At 35.3% G+C, this 17,592-nt stretch overlaps 2 protein-coding genes across 3 annotated transcripts in view; both read left to right on the top strand.

The window, feature by feature from the left end:
• Positions 1-14,169, top strand: part of LOC121980785 (formin-like protein 3) — a 30,382-nt gene extending 16,213 nt beyond the window's left edge. Inside the window, exons 9-21 of one of the 2 annotated variants that reach the window (XM_042532992.1) lie at positions 3,997-4,095; positions 5,094-5,135; positions 5,213-5,293; positions 5,388-5,438; positions 5,517-5,598; positions 5,682-5,776; positions 6,710-6,781; positions 6,933-7,049; positions 7,870-7,938; positions 8,018-8,084; positions 10,035-10,986; positions 11,074-11,140; positions 12,883-14,169. In XM_042532992.1, coding sequence (XP_042388926.1) covers positions 3,997-4,095; positions 5,094-5,135; positions 5,213-5,293; positions 5,388-5,438; positions 5,517-5,598; positions 5,682-5,776; positions 6,710-6,781; positions 6,933-7,049; positions 7,870-7,938; positions 8,018-8,084; positions 10,035-10,186 — 927 coding nt within the window. In that variant the 3' untranslated portion in view covers positions 10,187-10,986; positions 11,074-11,140; positions 12,883-14,169. Of the gene's footprint in view, positions 1-3,996; positions 4,096-5,093; positions 5,136-5,212; positions 5,294-5,387; positions 5,439-5,516; positions 5,599-5,681; positions 5,777-6,709; positions 6,782-6,932; positions 7,050-7,869; positions 7,939-8,017; positions 8,085-10,034; positions 10,987-11,073; positions 11,141-12,882 lie in introns of those variants that run through there. The other variant, XM_042532993.1, reaches the window with a different exon arrangement.
• On the top strand, positions 12,903-14,009 carry LOC121979716 (UPF0496 protein 4-like). Its single transcript, XM_042531699.1, has one exon. The coding sequence runs from the start codon at positions 12,903-12,905 to the stop codon at positions 14,007-14,009; it is 1,107 nt and encodes a 368-aa protein (XP_042387633.1).
• Positions 14,170-17,592: the final 3,423 nt, after the last annotated feature.

Below are 17,592 nucleotides of genomic sequence, written 5' to 3'. Positions count from 1 at the left end.
AACGAAAACCCCATTGAAATCACATTCCAGCCTACTAAATTAGTTCACCAAAAACCACAGCCACTGGAAGAACCGAGAATAGCGTCAACTCAAATCCCACAACTGATTACAAGCTCTCAAATCTGTCCTAGCAATTAAAATCCACTACAGAAGAATGAAACAACATTGGAAAAGAAATAATCGCAACCTCCCCAAATCCGGAACCGAAAGCCAGCACGAAAACTTCATCAAGAACTAGTGGACTTCATTAAAGAAAATTGTTTATACGCCTACTCCTATTCCTTTTCCCGAAACCCATACAGGAGGGGTTATACTTGCCGAATCAGTTAGGGCACGACTCGGCTCAGAGAGAAGAGGATCGGCGTCGGTCGTTGGCTCGTCGCGGCGTTTCTAGTGCTGGTGTGAGGAGGAGAAATCGCCGGCTGCTGTGGTGCTCGCGTGCGAGGAGAGGATCGGCGGCGCTAGGGTGCTTGCGTGAGGAGGAGAGCCGGCGGCGTCTTGGTGCTCGCGCGAGGAGGAGAGCCGCAGGTGTGATGCTCGTGTGAGGAGAGGAAATCGTCGGCTGTGTGGTGCCCGGGCGAGGGAGAAAGAGTCGGTGGTGTTTGTGGCGCTCGAGCGAGGAAGAGGGAAGGAGGGAGTCGGCGGTGTCGCGAGGTGCGGGCTCGGGAAATCAGAGGTTTGGCACATAGAGGGAAATAAGGAGTAAAGGGGATGATATAAACTTAGGGGTTTTAATTAAACCCTAGGTTAAATTCCTTAATCAACTCCCACCTCCGGGTGTCACGCCCCGGGGGAGTCTTTGCCAGAAAAAATTTCGACAGCATCTCCCCTGTACGGGTGACAATTTGAGACATACCTATGAGCCCTCTGGGCCACACAAACCTCGACCAATACAACCGGAATATATATAAAAATAAAAGTGACAACCACGCAGTTTAATAGTAAAAATTAAACCTAAGCAACGATAAGGAAATCATCTCAAATATCCTATTCAACTACACTCATAAAACTCAAATCACCAACATACATCCAAATCTACCTCTTCTGTTGTCCAGGCAGGCATGTAAAAAGATATACCAGATGAAAACCCATCGATAATAAAGGACCATAAAAGATCCAAGTGCCAAAAAGATACCAGTCTGAAAACATAGACGATAACATAATAAGAAAATCAAAGAAAAGATCAAAAACTGAAATTCTCGCAATCTGGAGGGGGACTAGCGACTGGAAATCCTTCGGACAGCCTCAACTTGAAAATGGTAATATCAACGGGATGAGTCAACTCCTAAGCGGGTAACTACTACATGCATAATAAGAAATAACAACTAATAATAAATATGCGTACAGTCTCCTGGATATATATCATATGAAAAATGCAAAACTGTAAGGAGTAGGAGTATCTGTACTAACCAGGACCTGGTATAGGGATAACAAGGTCGTCAGACCGAGAGTATCATAAATCTTGTATGCATGTCAAACATATGCATCCACCAAATATGTAAAATATAAAGTGCAGCAAACACAAGCAATAAATGCAGTTAGTGCATATGATGCAACATGTCCTAGTCACCCCTGACGCCAGTCGCTCGTCTCACACACGATGGTGAGACCGAGTGGGTAGGGTTGCGTCAATCGTGCACTCTGCCATCACTGCTCCTGAGTGACCGAGTGGACGGGATGTTGTCGGAGTACACCTATCTTCCTTATCCCAAATCATAAGTGGGGGAGCACAATGCTCTCATCTCCCTGAGACAATCCAGAGGAGGGATCCCTGTCCTGCTACCACGCTGTGTCACACTATCCATGAGTGGACCAGCGGAGCCCTTGACAGAGCAACCTGCTGCAACACACCTGCCCGAATAAAAACTACTAACCCACGAGTGGTTATGTGCGCAGATCCATGTAACTGGCGATGTGCTCAACAATAATGGAGTCAACTATCGCACAGCATGCAATCGTGCGAGATGATGCATGACACTAAGCATGGAAATATCCTGATCCTATCCACCTCTATATAATGTGTACTATAGGACAAATGGATCAAATCAATGGTCTAGGTACACAGGTCAGACATGGTATAAAAACCTAGGTCCTGAACATATATATAAGGCATGGTATGTCATTACCTTAAGGTCATATATAATCAAAGGAACATGAATGCAACAACAGGAAATAAATACAACATGCTCAGGTAATAGATAATGACATACCAATATAGAAATGAACATAAATATTATTACTCGTTAAATATTACTATGCATATCAAACGACAATATCTCAAAAGATAAATCAAAGTACCTGCCTTTAACAATAGTTCGTATTAGAACAAATCTCACGTCGAGACACTGTCTCGAATCAAAGTCCTGTAATAACTCATACATGTATAGTTTTATTTAGCTAAAATTCAGAATAATTAAATAGCTAATAAAATCCCCAAGACTAAGGTAGGGAAAACCCTAATCAACATAACTATTTGCCTATCTAAATTTAAATCCAACGGTTAACTAGGATTAATTGCCTTAGCCCTAATCATTCCATTAGATTAATCTAAACTAATAAATCTACGCACAATCAACCACTAAAATGATCAAATTATAGCATGATCTACGACTAAGATCAATTACCCTACTCCTTACCTCAATTCACAGCCGCTGTTGCTGCTGGAACAAGTTGCTGCTTGGACAAACAAGAAAACGCCACTGCCTAGATCCAGAGAACAAAATCTCACCTCTCACAGCCCTCTTCTGTTGATTTACAGCACAAAGAGATTGTTGCTGCCAGATCACAGTAGCTAGAGCTGCTGCTGGAAAACAAAAACAGTTAGCACATACAATCCTATCTACATCAACTACGATCCAATCGAAATCCCTAAATCCAAACTCCCCAGTCGTTACCTTGTTTATACCAGATGTTCACTGCTGGTGTTGATCCGGCCAGAAGACAGTGTGGCGATAGCACTAGGGCCGAGATCAGCGGCGGAAAAATCAAATCTAGGGTTTCGTCCTCTTCTGACCGGTTGATGCTGGCTAGAGGTGGAATCAACAGTCGGATCGACGTGCGGCGGCGATCATGGATCAGGAATTAGGGCACCAACGTCGCGGGATCGGGAGAAAGGCGATGGTCGGCGTCGCGTGGAAGAAGGGAGGCGCCACTACTTCTTCGGGCTCACAAGGGCATCACCGGCCGAGAAGAACTGCTCCGACGATGAAGAAAAAGGGAAGAGGAAGGAGACGAGAATCGGGGCAGAGGCTCGGACTTGCCTTGGCCGATTACGTTTGTACACGGGGAAAGAAGAGGAAGCGAGCGTTGGAAGGCGGCGTCGATTGGGAGACGATCGGGTTCGGGAGGAGATCGGGAGAGGAGAAAGCGCGGGGGAAAAGAGAGGGGTTAGGGCACGGCGACGGGAGAGGAGAAAAAATAAAAGAAAAAGAAAAGAAAAGAAAAAAAGGAGAAATTCAACTTTTGGGGTATCCTAAACATGCCTTTTGGGGATCCAATATTTATCCCGGTAACCTACGTCATACGGTCTCCGAAAAATTCTCAGAAAATTTCTAAAAATTCTGGAAAATTCCCTTATGGTAATATTTTATTTGGGTGTTGTATTTTACACCGGGTATTTTCAAACATGCTTTTCTCGAGCTCATAAGCGCATCCCCTCTAAGTACGTCATACGAGCTCCAATTAAATCCAAAAAAATTTCTAAAAATTCCTAAAAATTCCATTGAGGTTTTTCGTCCATTAACCCTTATTATTTCATGTCTTTCTACTATCCCTTTTAATCCATTCTCCGAGATGTTGTGGCTCTGCTCATACTTTTAACATTGCGAGCTATGTAAATTGTGAGTTATGGTTTCCTTGAATATAATATTACTTTCTAGTTTTCATAAACCTAGTTCCTTTCCCCTGGGATCTGTTTTTTTTTTTCTTATTTTATTTGTATGATAAACCTTTTTGTCTATCCTTGGGTATATTCATTGCTTTGTTGTTTATCTCTAGAGTGCAGTTTTAGCTTTGAATTCCTCAGTTTTGGACATTGATCAAGTGGAAAATCTGATCAAGTTTTGTCCTACAAAAGAAGAGATGGAGATGCTAAAGGTAAGGTGTCAACTTTGCTCAATGTTTTTATGTTTGGAGATGCCTGACTTTATTGAAGATTGTTACCATAGCAATGGTTTAGTCTGATTCACTTTCCTTGCATCTTCTTCTATTTCCATATCTACTGTTTGTAGATGCATTTTTAACTTATTGAGATATACATTGGAATGTAGTATTTTTTTTCTCTTGATCTCATGCTCTTCCATGATTTTAACATCATTAGTAACAGAGAGATAATATTAACCACACCCTTATAAGACAACTTGACCCTAACATAAGTAACAGAGACAACTTGAAATTGACTCAACACAACTTTAATTTATAAATGAATTGACATGAATCAATCAATTCATAAGTATAATTCAATTTAAAAAATATTAGTAACTTTGTGACCTAAAGGTCATGGGTTTGAATCTTGAAAACAACCTCTTGCAAAAAGCAGGGTAAGGTTACGTACAATGGATCCTTTCCCAAGACTCCTCATGGCAGGAGTTTCGTGCACCGGGCTGTCTTTTTTTTTTTTAAATAACTTTTATGTCATATAACATAATTTAATTGATCTTACCCTTTATAGAATTATTTTTAAAAAAAATATATTTCTCATATTATCTCATCTAAATTTTTGTCGACTTGAATGGATGTCTCATTTATTAAATGATTAACATGATACAAATTGTCATCCTATTAGCATCTTAGAACTATCAAAAAGGATAGTTTTTTTTATTTTACTCGAGTGCTAAATCTTATTTTTCAGTTGTTTTGACAGTATTTTGATAATTTTCTTTATGTAGATGCCCTATTTTAGTTATTTTTGGTATAGACCTTTTTACTTCTTATTTGGTCATTTCAACTGTGTGACATAATTTTGCCATCAGTTCCTTGAAGAAATGTGTTACACAATAATGATTTTCCTATCTTTTTGTCAAAGTTGAGTATGTTTTAATTTGTTTCATTGATGCTGTGTTTCTGTCCTTCCTAATTTCTATGTTATCATTCAGAATTATACAGGCAACAAAGAAATGCTGGGGCCATGTGAACAGGTATGCACAGTTCCCTATGAAAAATATTGTTTAAATTTTTGTTGTCACTAACTGGTGTTTGCTTTTAATTTTGTTAGTTTTTTATGGAGCTAATGAAGGTTCCCCGAGTAGAATCCAAATTAAGGGTTTTCTCATTTACAATTACATTTTCCACTCAGGTAGTTTCCTCTGTTCTCTTGTCCTTATTTTGTTTCCAAGGCCTTTAATATTCTTGCTGTAGCTGGGACATATTATTGTATTTAATTTTAACAGGTAAATGAGTTGCGGGCAAATTTGAAAACAATCAATGATGCAACTAACGAGGTACCTTTGGTGCTTGCCGTCATTCTCCTATGTATGCCCCCTCTGTCATATTCGATTGAGATATTTTCAATGATTTAGGTGAAAGAGTCTTCCAAGTTGCGCCAAATAATGCAGGCTATTCTTACATTGGGTAATGCCTTGAATCAAGGCACTGCTCGAGGTGAAATTTGAAGAAAAAAAAATCCTGAATTGTTTTTCATCTCAATCAAATTTTACCTGGTTTTGCTTTTATAATTTTGACAGGTTCTGCTGTTGGATTTAGGATAGACAGTCTCCTTAAATTGTCAGATACTCGAGCAAGAAACAACAAAATGACGTTGATGCACTATCTATGCAAGGTAGATTAGACTATAGTCATCATTTATTTAGTTGGATTTGAAAATTTCATTGTAAGTCACCCATGTATATTATCAGTTTCATGAGATTTTAGTTTTCAGTTGATGAAACTCAAATTCCAGAAGATTTTTTGCGTGATATAAAACCCACAAGACATGATTTTCTTAAGAATCTCATGGATTAAAGCCTGAGATTTTGAGATACTAGCCTTATTCGTTTTTATGATGGTTATAGACATAGTAATCATATTGACCTTGTAGTTCTTGTTATCCTTTCTATCTACTGTAATTTACAATTTATAGAAGTTCATACTATAATTTAATATGATTAATAAGACCCTGTTTGTTACTACATTATGGAGAAGGTTGAATTCCTAATGTTGGTTTACGATATTCTTTATGAACCTCAACATTATGAAGAACTTTTCTAGCCATTTTAATATTGTAGTTGGTTGATTTTTGCTCTGTCAGCACATGTGGGCACAAGTGTTTTTTTCCAGTTAAAATTCAAGTATACACGCAGCATTTAATGTGTGTCAAATTATTAGTCTAATTCATTAGTTTGAAATGGCTAGAAAAGTTCTTTATTTTCTTCTTTGTCCATCCTCTTTGCCCCTATTCCTCTTATTAATAAAAACAATATTATGACTTGAATCCTGACTATTTGGCCAACTTTCTTTTTGTTGTAACAAAAAGTAATTAGTTTTGATATTAACTAGTAGTTTGTTTTAATAAGGATGTTTTGTTGGTGGCTCTACTGGCCAAGCTGTTTGAGTTTATTGTTCATTGTTCTTCAACACTTGAACTATCTCAGCCTTCACTTCCTACTTGCTAACTTGAAGTTGGATTTAACTTATTTATTGGCTATTATGATGGAGGAACCATGGAAGAGCCAGTGACATTTTTATTGTTTCTTTTTCTGGGTATCCTACTTAGCTCCTTGCAGAGAAAATGCCAGAGTTGCTTGATTTTGATAAAGACTTAATTCATTTGGAAGCAGCCTCCAAGGTAGTTTATTAAAATTTACCTCTATCAAATTTATTCTAATTTTTTAGCAGGACTTTTAGTTTATATTTTCTTATTCTGGAGATGTATGAACGTCTTGTTCGAGTCTCAATTATGGTAGTCTTTGAAGTAACTTGTTTTTAGCAAAACACAGATTCAGTTGAAGATAGTAGCTGAAGAGATGCAAGCTGTCAGTAAGGGCCTTGACAAGGTTGAACAGGAGCTCACTGCCTCTGGAAATGATGGTGATATATCCATGGGCTTCAGAATGGTGCGTAATAGTCAATGATACTGACTTAACCTTTTTGTTATTTTGAATGCTATAGTTGACTAATGTGGCTGAACTAATAACACAAATCATTTAAAAATAGCATTATTTAGTTGTGTTTCTTGCATGGAAAGTCAGACTAGGTGATGTGCAGTCTGATAGGTTACTCTTATCCAAAGGCTACTCTTATCTCTATCTACTAAGAATTTATATTAAAATTTATTGTGTTGGATAGCAGAGACTCACATTTTTGCCTTTTAGCATTGATGTAATTTATTATTTCGAAAAGGTGAATTTTTGAATTATTCCATTAACTATTCTATTATTTCAAGAGCAATATGTTACATTACTTCTGAACTGCAACATGTTCAAGGACACTGCACGTGATGTTGTCTTTCACATTTCTTTCCATTGGGGTTCTTATTATGTTTTGTTTGAAGATATATTTTTTTGTTAAGAGGACTGGAAGGTGATATGCCACCAGGAGTATATTAGTTAGAAAGATGCACAACCAGAATATAAATCACAAATTAATAAAAAAATAATTATGGAAAAGCCCATATACAGGAAAGGAATATAGGTAGATTATCTTTGACTCACAGCACTGGGTCACCGCATAGCACATGAATTCCAAATCTCCACTTCATGACATAAGAACTGCTAGGCTTTCTATAGGTCAGACTAGCATTTCATAAATAATCCAACTCTAGTACATCTTTGACAATATACATACAACTGCCTTTTTAAAACCTTTTTTCTGGAGTCATACCATCACGCAAAATAATTGGCATTATTGTGGATGATTCCATTCTTGCAATTTTAGGCCTTGAAAAATTTCCTTGATGCTGCTGAAGCTGATGTAAGGTTCCTTACATCATTATATTCCGAGGTGGTAAGTACCTCTCCGTTATCCTTTACATCATGTTGAGTGTCTTTAATCATTATGCTTTAATGAGTGTTTTTTGTTACAGGGAAGAAACGCAGACTCTTTGTCTCAATATTTTGGAGAAGATCCAGCCCGTTGTCCATTTGAGCAAGGTATCTTTGTCTTTTTAAATATTCTGTCCCCATCTTTTCTTTTATACTGCATTAGTATGGTTTTTGATATCTATTTTGTCCTTCAGAATGTAGGCTTATAGGGAATGCTCTTAGGTTTTGAAAATCCGTCCTAACATGTTGTTGAATGACTGTTCTCTGCCATTTCTGCTCCTATTGTGATTAAGAACTTGAGGTTATTCCGGATTCAAATATCAGATTTATATATGTTAACTTTTTTGACTAAATGAGTCGTGACAGAATTGGACATTTAGAAAGCTCTGGACAGTGCAAATATCTTATGGAAAACTTCAGAACTTAATGGGATCACCAGGTTATCGTTAATAAGGAAATAAACTCCATCAACATGTGACCTATGTCAACAAAAGCATTCAGGATTTTTTTTTAAGATCATTTGTAGAATTAGAAATTCCTAAATTATTTTCTCTTTCTTTTCAACACACTTAGTAGAACTCATACAATTTGAAGATCTTAATTATCCTAGGAATCTTATCTAAGATTTTAATGGTTTAGAAAGAAACTGAAGTTGTGAAAGGTAAGTACAGTTGAGATTGAATATATAAAGTGTAACTTCAAAAAACTACTAAGAAACATCAAAAGAAAATATGGAATAATTAATTGATAAACAGACTAGTTTGTATTTTGATCTATTTTTAACAAGGAAAAATTGGTAAGATACTTTAATAGAATAAAGACTCAGTTAACATAGAGATGGTACTGGAGCATGCAGATGTTGTAACTTGTGTGGTCTTTAGGTTAAATGAAAAATCAATAAGGTTGTGGCATAGCATGCTACATATATTGGGGTGGTTTGCTTGGGAGGAGGATGAAAGCCAATAAATGAATGGATAACAGGAGAATGGATTGAGAGAGATCTATCCAACCTCCTGTTTACTTAGGGGACAAATGGTGGGTGAGCCAATGTTTAAACCTTCCTTTAAATTCTCAGTTTACTTCTGATGATACTAAAGAGGACGGATACAGTCTTTCATCAAAAGGAAGAAAAAGAAAACTCGCTGGTCATGACATCCATTTGCAGTCTGTTTCCATGGCTCGGTCACCATGGTCTATCAAAATCCCCATGATCTCAAGTATGGGCATCTACAATTTCTTTCAAATCCCTAGCAATAACTTCTACCAAGATTATGGTCAAAATTCACTGAGTATATTACCTCTCTTAATAGCAAAATATAAACTTAGAAAGCCCACAGAAAATGGTTTCATCAATCTATAAACCTGACCAACTTTGCTTAAAGATGGTCAATTGATTTCCTAATAGGATTGATTAAATCAATTTGAGTTGAGCATGCCATAGTTTGAGGGATAAAGCAAGATCAAGATCAAATAAAATTTTACAGAAAGAAAAGTGACCCAATTTACTTGTTGTCGTATGTAGAGTTCAGTGATTGGGATAGGTTCCCCGTAATTTACCCTAAATAGTTGGTACAACTACTTGAGTTCAAGTTACATTTTGAATGCTAGCTTCATTGTAGTTTGTTTATAGTACATTTGCTACCTATACATGTTTGGCTGGAATCTTGTTCTTCGTCTGTTTTGTAAGGCAGGACAGGTTTCTAGTTACACAAGGAACATATTTTATTGGTTTTGATATCACTGAGTATACTTGCACCCCTTTATTCTAATTGTTCACTTCTTTATACACCATCTATGACATTTACCTTTAGAAATGTGTTTGACTTGCCAATTATTCACGGTTGAAATACTTCTATCATTTAGCAAATTAATACATAGTCGTTTTCATTGTTTCTGAAGCATTAATTATAATAATGTAGATGGGCTGGAGCCTGGAATCAATATCTATATAGCTTCTCTAGATACACACTCATGATGATGAGATGGAGTTGTTCTTTTCTTTATGCTGATGTATTATCATGTACTTATTGACTTATGTGCAATTAAACTTTTTTGCAGTCACATCAATTTTAGTAGTCTTTGTAAATATGTTCAAGAAATCGCGTGAAGAAAATGGACGAAATGCTGTAGCTGAAAAAAAGAAAATGGAAAAGGAGGCATTGAAAGAAAAATCAAACGCTTCTGCTAAAAAACACCGAGATTTTACTTGAAAGTTTTAGTGCCTTGAGCCAGAAAAATTGATATGCTCACTCAGAACCACTACAATTTAAGTCAGCCAATTAAATGTTGGCATGAGATTATGATTATGGTCTTTTGAGGTCTCTATACTACATGGAGGATTATTATGACAAGGCTGCCAGCTGTACGAGACTCTAATTTATCGATTTTCTTACAAAACTGCAGAGTTTGGTTGCATAAGCTGTTAAATCCATGGTAACTTCTTTGCTGGACTTGAGACTCTCATCTTTGCTGAGAAACAATTTAACTTGTGCACGTACAATACAGTCTCCTGACTTGCATTACACCAACTGAATCTGCTTACATGAGTTTGCAACTGAAGGTTCATGCTGTCGAAGTACAAACTTGGGATCCTTCCTTTTCTTTGTCCTCCCCTTTTTGCTACAAAAGCTTGAGATGTAGATCATGCTATGGTTGGGATGTATTCTTGTGATTAGTTATATGGTTTAGCAACGTGTAAAGCAGTAGTGTTGTAGGTCATATCTCTATTAGCAATTGTAGGGAAACATTTTGTTACTTATGAGTAGACGTGGCATTGTATTAATGCTCTTAAAGTGTTCATAAGTCATAACAACCTCAGTCCTTTACAGAATCTGAAAATGGAAGCTGCATATCATGTTCATCAGTTTGTTAGCAAGTCGGTGAATGCATCTTATTCTCAATTTCCTCCATTGGATTGTTGTTTTAGTAAATCACCAAAACCATCTGTACAAGAACTGAATTCAGAGTTTCAGACGTCTTGAATGACATACACGACATGCCATTATTGGAAGTAGTAACTCGAACTGATGCAAGTATTGCTTCTTTGAAAGATTATTCAATTTATAACATTTTAGTTTAAAATCTTTTTGTTTGGCAGACGTGCAAGGGGAGCTCAACAGATGCAAGAATGGCTCCAACATCAGTTCTTATCATCATACAAAGTGGTATGCCACTGCCTTTTGTTCCGGTGTACATTATCAACTTCTAGGCTCAACTATAGATGCTTCACATGTAAATATTGAGTTATTGATTCTAGTGCAGGGCATTTATGATGATCCTTTTTGCCCAAATATTTGAAATGAGATAGTTAGACAGGGAGCAGACTCCCCTATATTGTTCGATGCAATGTTTTCAATACATAGATTTTAGCTTGATTTGATGATTCAATTTATGCCGGCAATTTAGTTAAACAAGAGTATCAAATCAAGAATCAGTTTGGTTGAGATTCATAGATTTAGTTTGGTTTGACAAGAGTATCAAATCAAGAATCAGTTTGGTTGAGATTCATAGATTTAGTTTGGTTTGGTATGAGGCTGTTTTATGCTCTTTACCGATGTGGATTGGTATATTTTTCGCAGGTGTTCTTGATTTTCAGTAGTTTTTTTAGTTATAAATTTTAAAATTTATCGAAGGTGCATACTGTCATAAACATGAAATTGATTTTATTTTTAATCATTTAATATAATATTTGTTTGGACTCAAAACCAATCCAAATCCAAATTGGATTCGAACTCCTGCTCTGCCGACCTTACCCAAAAAGCAATGTAGTCGAAACACGCAACAGCCAACACCAAATCCAACCACTGTTCATCGACAACCCTTACCTGGGGTCATCTTCTCGCCGCAAGACCTCTACTCGGTGTTCGATATAACCATCCAATCCTCGACCCCACGAGGTACACGTGGGATTGCCAACTTTCCTAATCGAACACGACAAAATCCAGAATTTTCTAGCCTTAAAAGGGCATAATTGAAAAATTAGGGCCTCGTCATCCACATTTTACAAGATTTGAGAAAGCAAGCGATAGTCATCTGCCTTCTACGCCTTTCCCTCGTGCGGCTGCTGGTTTCTTTCCGCTTTGTCAGGTATGTTTTGCTAGAAATCATCCGTTTCAATGTTCTTAACTCGACTTCGTCGCTTGATTCGTGCGCGGATCTGTTTGATTCGATCCGTCATTCTAACTTTGTGTTCGCCGGAGCATGTTCCTTCATCGGTGCGTGGATCTGGTTGATCCACGGTTCCGCGATCGATAGGATGCCGATTGTTGTGCAAGACAGATTTTGAAGCAGCTCTGCTAGTTCAGGCTTTACTGTGTGCCAAATTTACGCAATCGGGAGTGACTGGGTCATATCCCTACGCTTAAAGGAAGGGTCTTTACTGATGATTATTTTGCAAGGAACCATCGATTAATGTTTTGAAGCATTGTATTGTTGTTAATACAGTCCCGTTTGGTTTCAAGGAATGGAAGGGGGAATACATGTTACAACTCTGAAACCTCATCTTCATCAGGAATTTGGATCGCTAGATCCAGGTTTCATACTTCGTCTTATCTTTCATTTGCTACCTGAATTAATACCTCAGATATGAAGATTAGAAGACCTTTGATGCGGGGACTTAATCTTTTGAACTGCTGGGAAGGACCAGCATATGCCCCTGATCTAGACTTTGTTCACTTGTTCAGAAACTAAGGTTTTTTAATTTTTCCTGTTAGATGTACATAGTTATTTTCCATATCATTCGTTGAGTAAGAAGTATGGCCTTTTTAATTTGCAACCCTAGCCTTTTCACATAAAAAAAAATCATTTTTTTTTATTTGCTCTTGTTTGAATTGTCTTAATGGCATAGAATCTTAATCCTTAATTACCAGATTTTGATGGCAACTGTATCGATGTCTGCTGTTTACAGTTGCTATTTGTTGAGCCAACATGAGTCGCCCACACGATGCGCCTCGCACATTCTTTCCCTTAGGAAATCCTTTCAGGACTATCTTCCCCAAGGGATCTCATCAATCACTGAAGATTCATGCATTGCTGTTTTCTTTTGAGCAAGATCTGACAGAAAAATTTACAAAACTGATGCCTGAGGATGTCTCAGATGTCCTTACCTTATCTTGGATGAGGTTTGCGATTCAGCTCCTATCAGATGCTCATAATGGCCTGAGGACTTTTATTAACGAGCTTCAATTGCCTGTTTCCCAGTGGGATGAGAAATGGATTGATGTATACTTGGATGGCAGCGCGAAGTTGCTTGACATCTGCATAGCACTATCCTCTGGGTTATCTCGTTTGGGTCAGGGCCAGCTTTTGCTGCAGTATGTGCTGCATCTTGTGGACATGTCAACTGCTGCTCCACCAGCCCAAAAGCCTGTACAAGCCCGATCATATCTTCAGGAATGGATTGAACTAATCGACTCTAAAAGCCCTAAACTGGGCACTTGTCCTTCGATCATCAAGCGCCTTCAAGGAACTCTTGACCTCCCAAAGGTCAAGAGTTCCAAAGGGAAGGCATTGATGAGAGCCTTATACGGAGTTAAAGTCATGACATTATTTGTCTGTAATCTTTTTACAACAACACTGTCAGGTAGCCCAAAAGTATTTCCAGATCTAAACGTTTCCGAAGAGTTCGTTTGGTATGATGCTTTTAGTCACTTGCAAGCTGCTGTGACAGAGGAAATAAAGAGACTCTGTGATACTGGCACGGTTTCATTATTCAAAGAGTTCGAGTCAGTTAAAGTTTGTGCTTTGAGGCTACAAGATATGATTAGCAGCATCAGTTGCAACGGAGAACCAGTGCAAGAGGAAGAAATTGTACCTGGGAAGAGTTCCGACTTCGGAAGACAAAGGTTGCGAGATTCTGTTACCAATTTAGCGGACGGTGTACAGACACTCGGGCATGAGCTAGATTCTCTGTCGAAACAGACAAATGATTTTTTCCAGCTTATTTTGGCAGGACGAGATGCTTTGCTTTGTAATCTCAGAGTGCATCTTCTAACACCAGAAAATTCTTCACTGAGGCAAGGATTTGATTGGTGAGTTTGCCCCATGAAAAACTTGGTGTCTTGTTGGATGTGGGATTTGAAAGTCTCTCACTGTCCATGATAAGCTAATTTGAGAGACCATGCAACATATGTATTTTATGTATTCTGTAAAGTGTATTGGGTACTTTTGAACAAGTTTTATATTGCGTGATTTAGATTTGGAGGTGTTTCTGTCATTCTGTGTTTGCTACAGAGAGACAACCATTTGGACAAGTAAGGACATAATGCCCTCTCCAAATCTACTAATCCAATATCTTTGATCTTTGGTTGTCATTTCTTACATGTCTTTGTGATTTGTAGGTGTCGTTGTGTTTCCTACTTAGAGTCAAAGAAATCAGCAAGAAGCTTCACAGGCAAAGCTCAAAGATTTTCTCCTTCAATCTCCTAAACAAAATTAAGGGCCACAATTTATAGGACAATTTCAGGTAGCCCACATAAACAGCTACAAATCTAGGATATCTTCAGACCTGTTTGATAGCATGTTGTTTGGTAGCATGTCCTCTTCCAAATTAGCATAATTATCAATCTTTACATAAGAAAGCCTAATTAATGCGGGTCAGGTACCATGTCGCCTTCCTAATAACCATCAATCATAATTAAACCAAATTGGTTCAACAAGAAAGGAACAAGAACTAAGAAGTAAAAAACATTTGAACTAGTTATTTATGTATGTCATACATAATATTATTACCAAAGAAACAATCCCATCAAAAGTTTGTTATAAAGAGCCATTGGTTTATTTTCAGGTCTATAAATCATTTGATAATTATCCATTTTTTTCATAATAATAGTTAAATATACTCCTTTAAAAAAAAAACAAGAAACTAAAAGTCCCTATCAATTTTCTTTTCTTCATTCTTACTAAAAGTCAAGGGCTAAACTTGTTTTTCAAGGAAAGTATAACCTCCATGGCACAACCACCTTGAAGCTCTAATCAACTCGTTTTGCTTAGTTGAACTACCATTAATGATTGTAATGTGACTATGTGAGCATGGATTTTTCAAATGCAATGAAATATTATGACACACTCAACTACTACTGCTACTACTACTACAACAATATTTTACATTATAATTTTCTAATAATTAAATTCTAGTTACACAATTTCATACTTATTTTTATTTTTTATCTATTTAAACTATTCTAATTTATTTAAGGACAATCCAGCTAGAATGAACTTTTTATAATATTTAGGATCATTATATCTTTTTTTAGAGTAATATCATATTTTATGAGTCAATTATATCCTTTCTTACTTTTTTTCATATTTATTTTTTAAAAATATTTTCTAATTAATTTTTATTAATAATACTTAATTAATTTTTTTAACTACGTTACCTATAAAAGTTAATTTCTAAATTTATTAAATAGATAAATTAAAGAAGATAATCAATTTTCAAAATTAATCAATATTTACATTATAAAAATTAAAAAATAAGTGTGAGAAAAAAAATGATAAACTAGATAACATCAAATCTAATATGATCGATTTGGTCTTACAAAAATTTTTCATTGGTCATTAGGATAAATTAAAAAGCGTTCAAAGTAAATAGCTTAGAAATCCAGCATCATATAATTACACATCTCATTTGGAAAAAAAATTACTGTAACTAGGGACCAAATCATGTGAGCATCTCTCCATGGAATTATAGCCCAAGTAAATTTTTTTTTTTAAAAGAAGAGAGAGGGTCTACAGTGGGTGCTTAAGATAAGTATTCCTTTAGAATCATTATTTTATCAATGCAATAGTAACATCATAAAAAAAAAATTCTCCGATATGATTTTTTAAAAATTATTGTTATTAAAATCAATCATCTCTTGTACTTTTCAATCATTTTTTCAATGATTGAGAGGAAAAAATATTATTATTATTATTTTCAATGATTGGGAGGACTCAAAAATTATTGTAACATTGACTTTTATAATAATATATAAAATTATAATTATCAAGGCAATAAAGAAATATTAAGACAAATTTAAAAATAATCTTAACAACAAACGCTATTGAAGAATGATAAGGAAAGGAAGAAGAAAACAAAAAGGAATTAATGTTATAGAATTATTAGAAGCATTTTGATAATAAAATTAAAATTTGAAAGGTATTTTGACACAAGTAAATTACTAATGAGAGTTGATGTAAATAGAACTCTAAATATCAACTTTTAATGTGAAATAAAAAAACCCTTTCATATTGAATAAGAGAGTTACCAAAAAAAATTTCTTTTAAAATTAATTTTATTTATATATTTTATTCCCATAAATCAACTTTTATTTCTTTAATATTAATCAAAATATAAATTAATGAAATGAGATGAGTCATTTCTTATCTTAAACTTATAATCTCTTATATTTCCAATTTAAAACAATTTACTTAGGATTGATCTTCTAAAATCCTCTTCTTTTTTTTGTAATTAATTCCAACTTGACATTATAATTAACGTTTAATTTCTATTTAAATTCCAATTTTGCGATCATCGTCTATATTAAACAAGGAAAAGAATTAGAAAAAGAAGAAGAATAAAATGACTTGCCTGAAATAGCTACATATATCTAAAACTATCTCATATCTTACTGATAAATTAAACTATTTTTGTGCTAATCATTTGGCTTATCTTATTAAAAATCTGTTTTTTAATTATTAAATTTATATTTTTACTTGAAATTAATATAGATATCCAATAATTAATACAAGTTTAATTGTGTAAAATTATGATTTGTTTAAAATGTAATCATAAGGATATCAAACAATTCATTAGATTAATAAGAGCCACCAATCTGATGGAATTTGCAAGTATTGATGTCCTCACATGGTTACTTGAAAGAAGATAAATAAAAATGTCCCCTCAGGATGGTCTAGTGATTAGCGTATGAGTTGTTGTTATCATGAGGTCTGGGGTTCAAATCTCGATAAAACTGAAATAAATATTTCCCTTATGTGTTAGTCATTATTCCAAAGACTAATAGCTGTCTGTGATTTATCTCCTCCATGTTAATCCTGGGATGGGTTGGCGGGGACGCTGGAGGTGAGCGTATTTATCTTTTGCCACCTTGAAAGAAGATAAATAACAAAGTTTATAGGTGATATTATAATAAATTTGTTACTCTCTAATCAACACGCCAATTACTAAAAAAAAATAGAATTAAGATGTTTAATCACTTCCCATGGTACATTACCCATTTTTATTGCTATACAGGTTTATAATTAATTATATTTGTCTTTTGATATTTTTTATCAATTATATTTTTAAAAAATTGGCATAAAAATAAAAAAAAAATCCTTATTTATCAATATTGTGTAAATGATACCACTACCTAAAATAATTTCTGTAACACTATTTTGGAGTAGCTTTAATTAAATTTTAATTAAAATTGCTCCAAACTAAAACTATTTTGATTCAACTTTGGTGGAAACCATTTTATTTCGGAGTTGCTTTATGTAAAGGAGATATTTTAATTTAAAAATTATAATTTTTCCGATAAAGATAAATAAAAGATAGATATATTTTAATTTTTTATTGATAAAAATTAAAAGGACACCATTTTTTAAAATATCTTTATTTTTCAATAAACATAGTTTG

The sequence above is a fragment of the Zingiber officinale genome, chromosome 5A (genome assembly GCF_018446385.1).
Source record: "Zingiber officinale cultivar Zhangliang chromosome 5A, Zo_v1.1, whole genome shotgun sequence".
Lineage (NCBI taxonomy): Eukaryota > Viridiplantae > Streptophyta > Magnoliopsida > Zingiberales > Zingiberaceae > Zingiber > Zingiber officinale.
This window is presented reverse-complemented; position numbering and strand designations above follow the sequence as displayed.

Excerpts from the sequence above, each read along its gene's own strand:
- LOC121979716 (XM_042531699.1), top strand. The coding sequence starts at position 12,903 with ATGAGTCGCCCACACGATGCGCCTCGCACATTCTTTCCCTTAGGAAAT.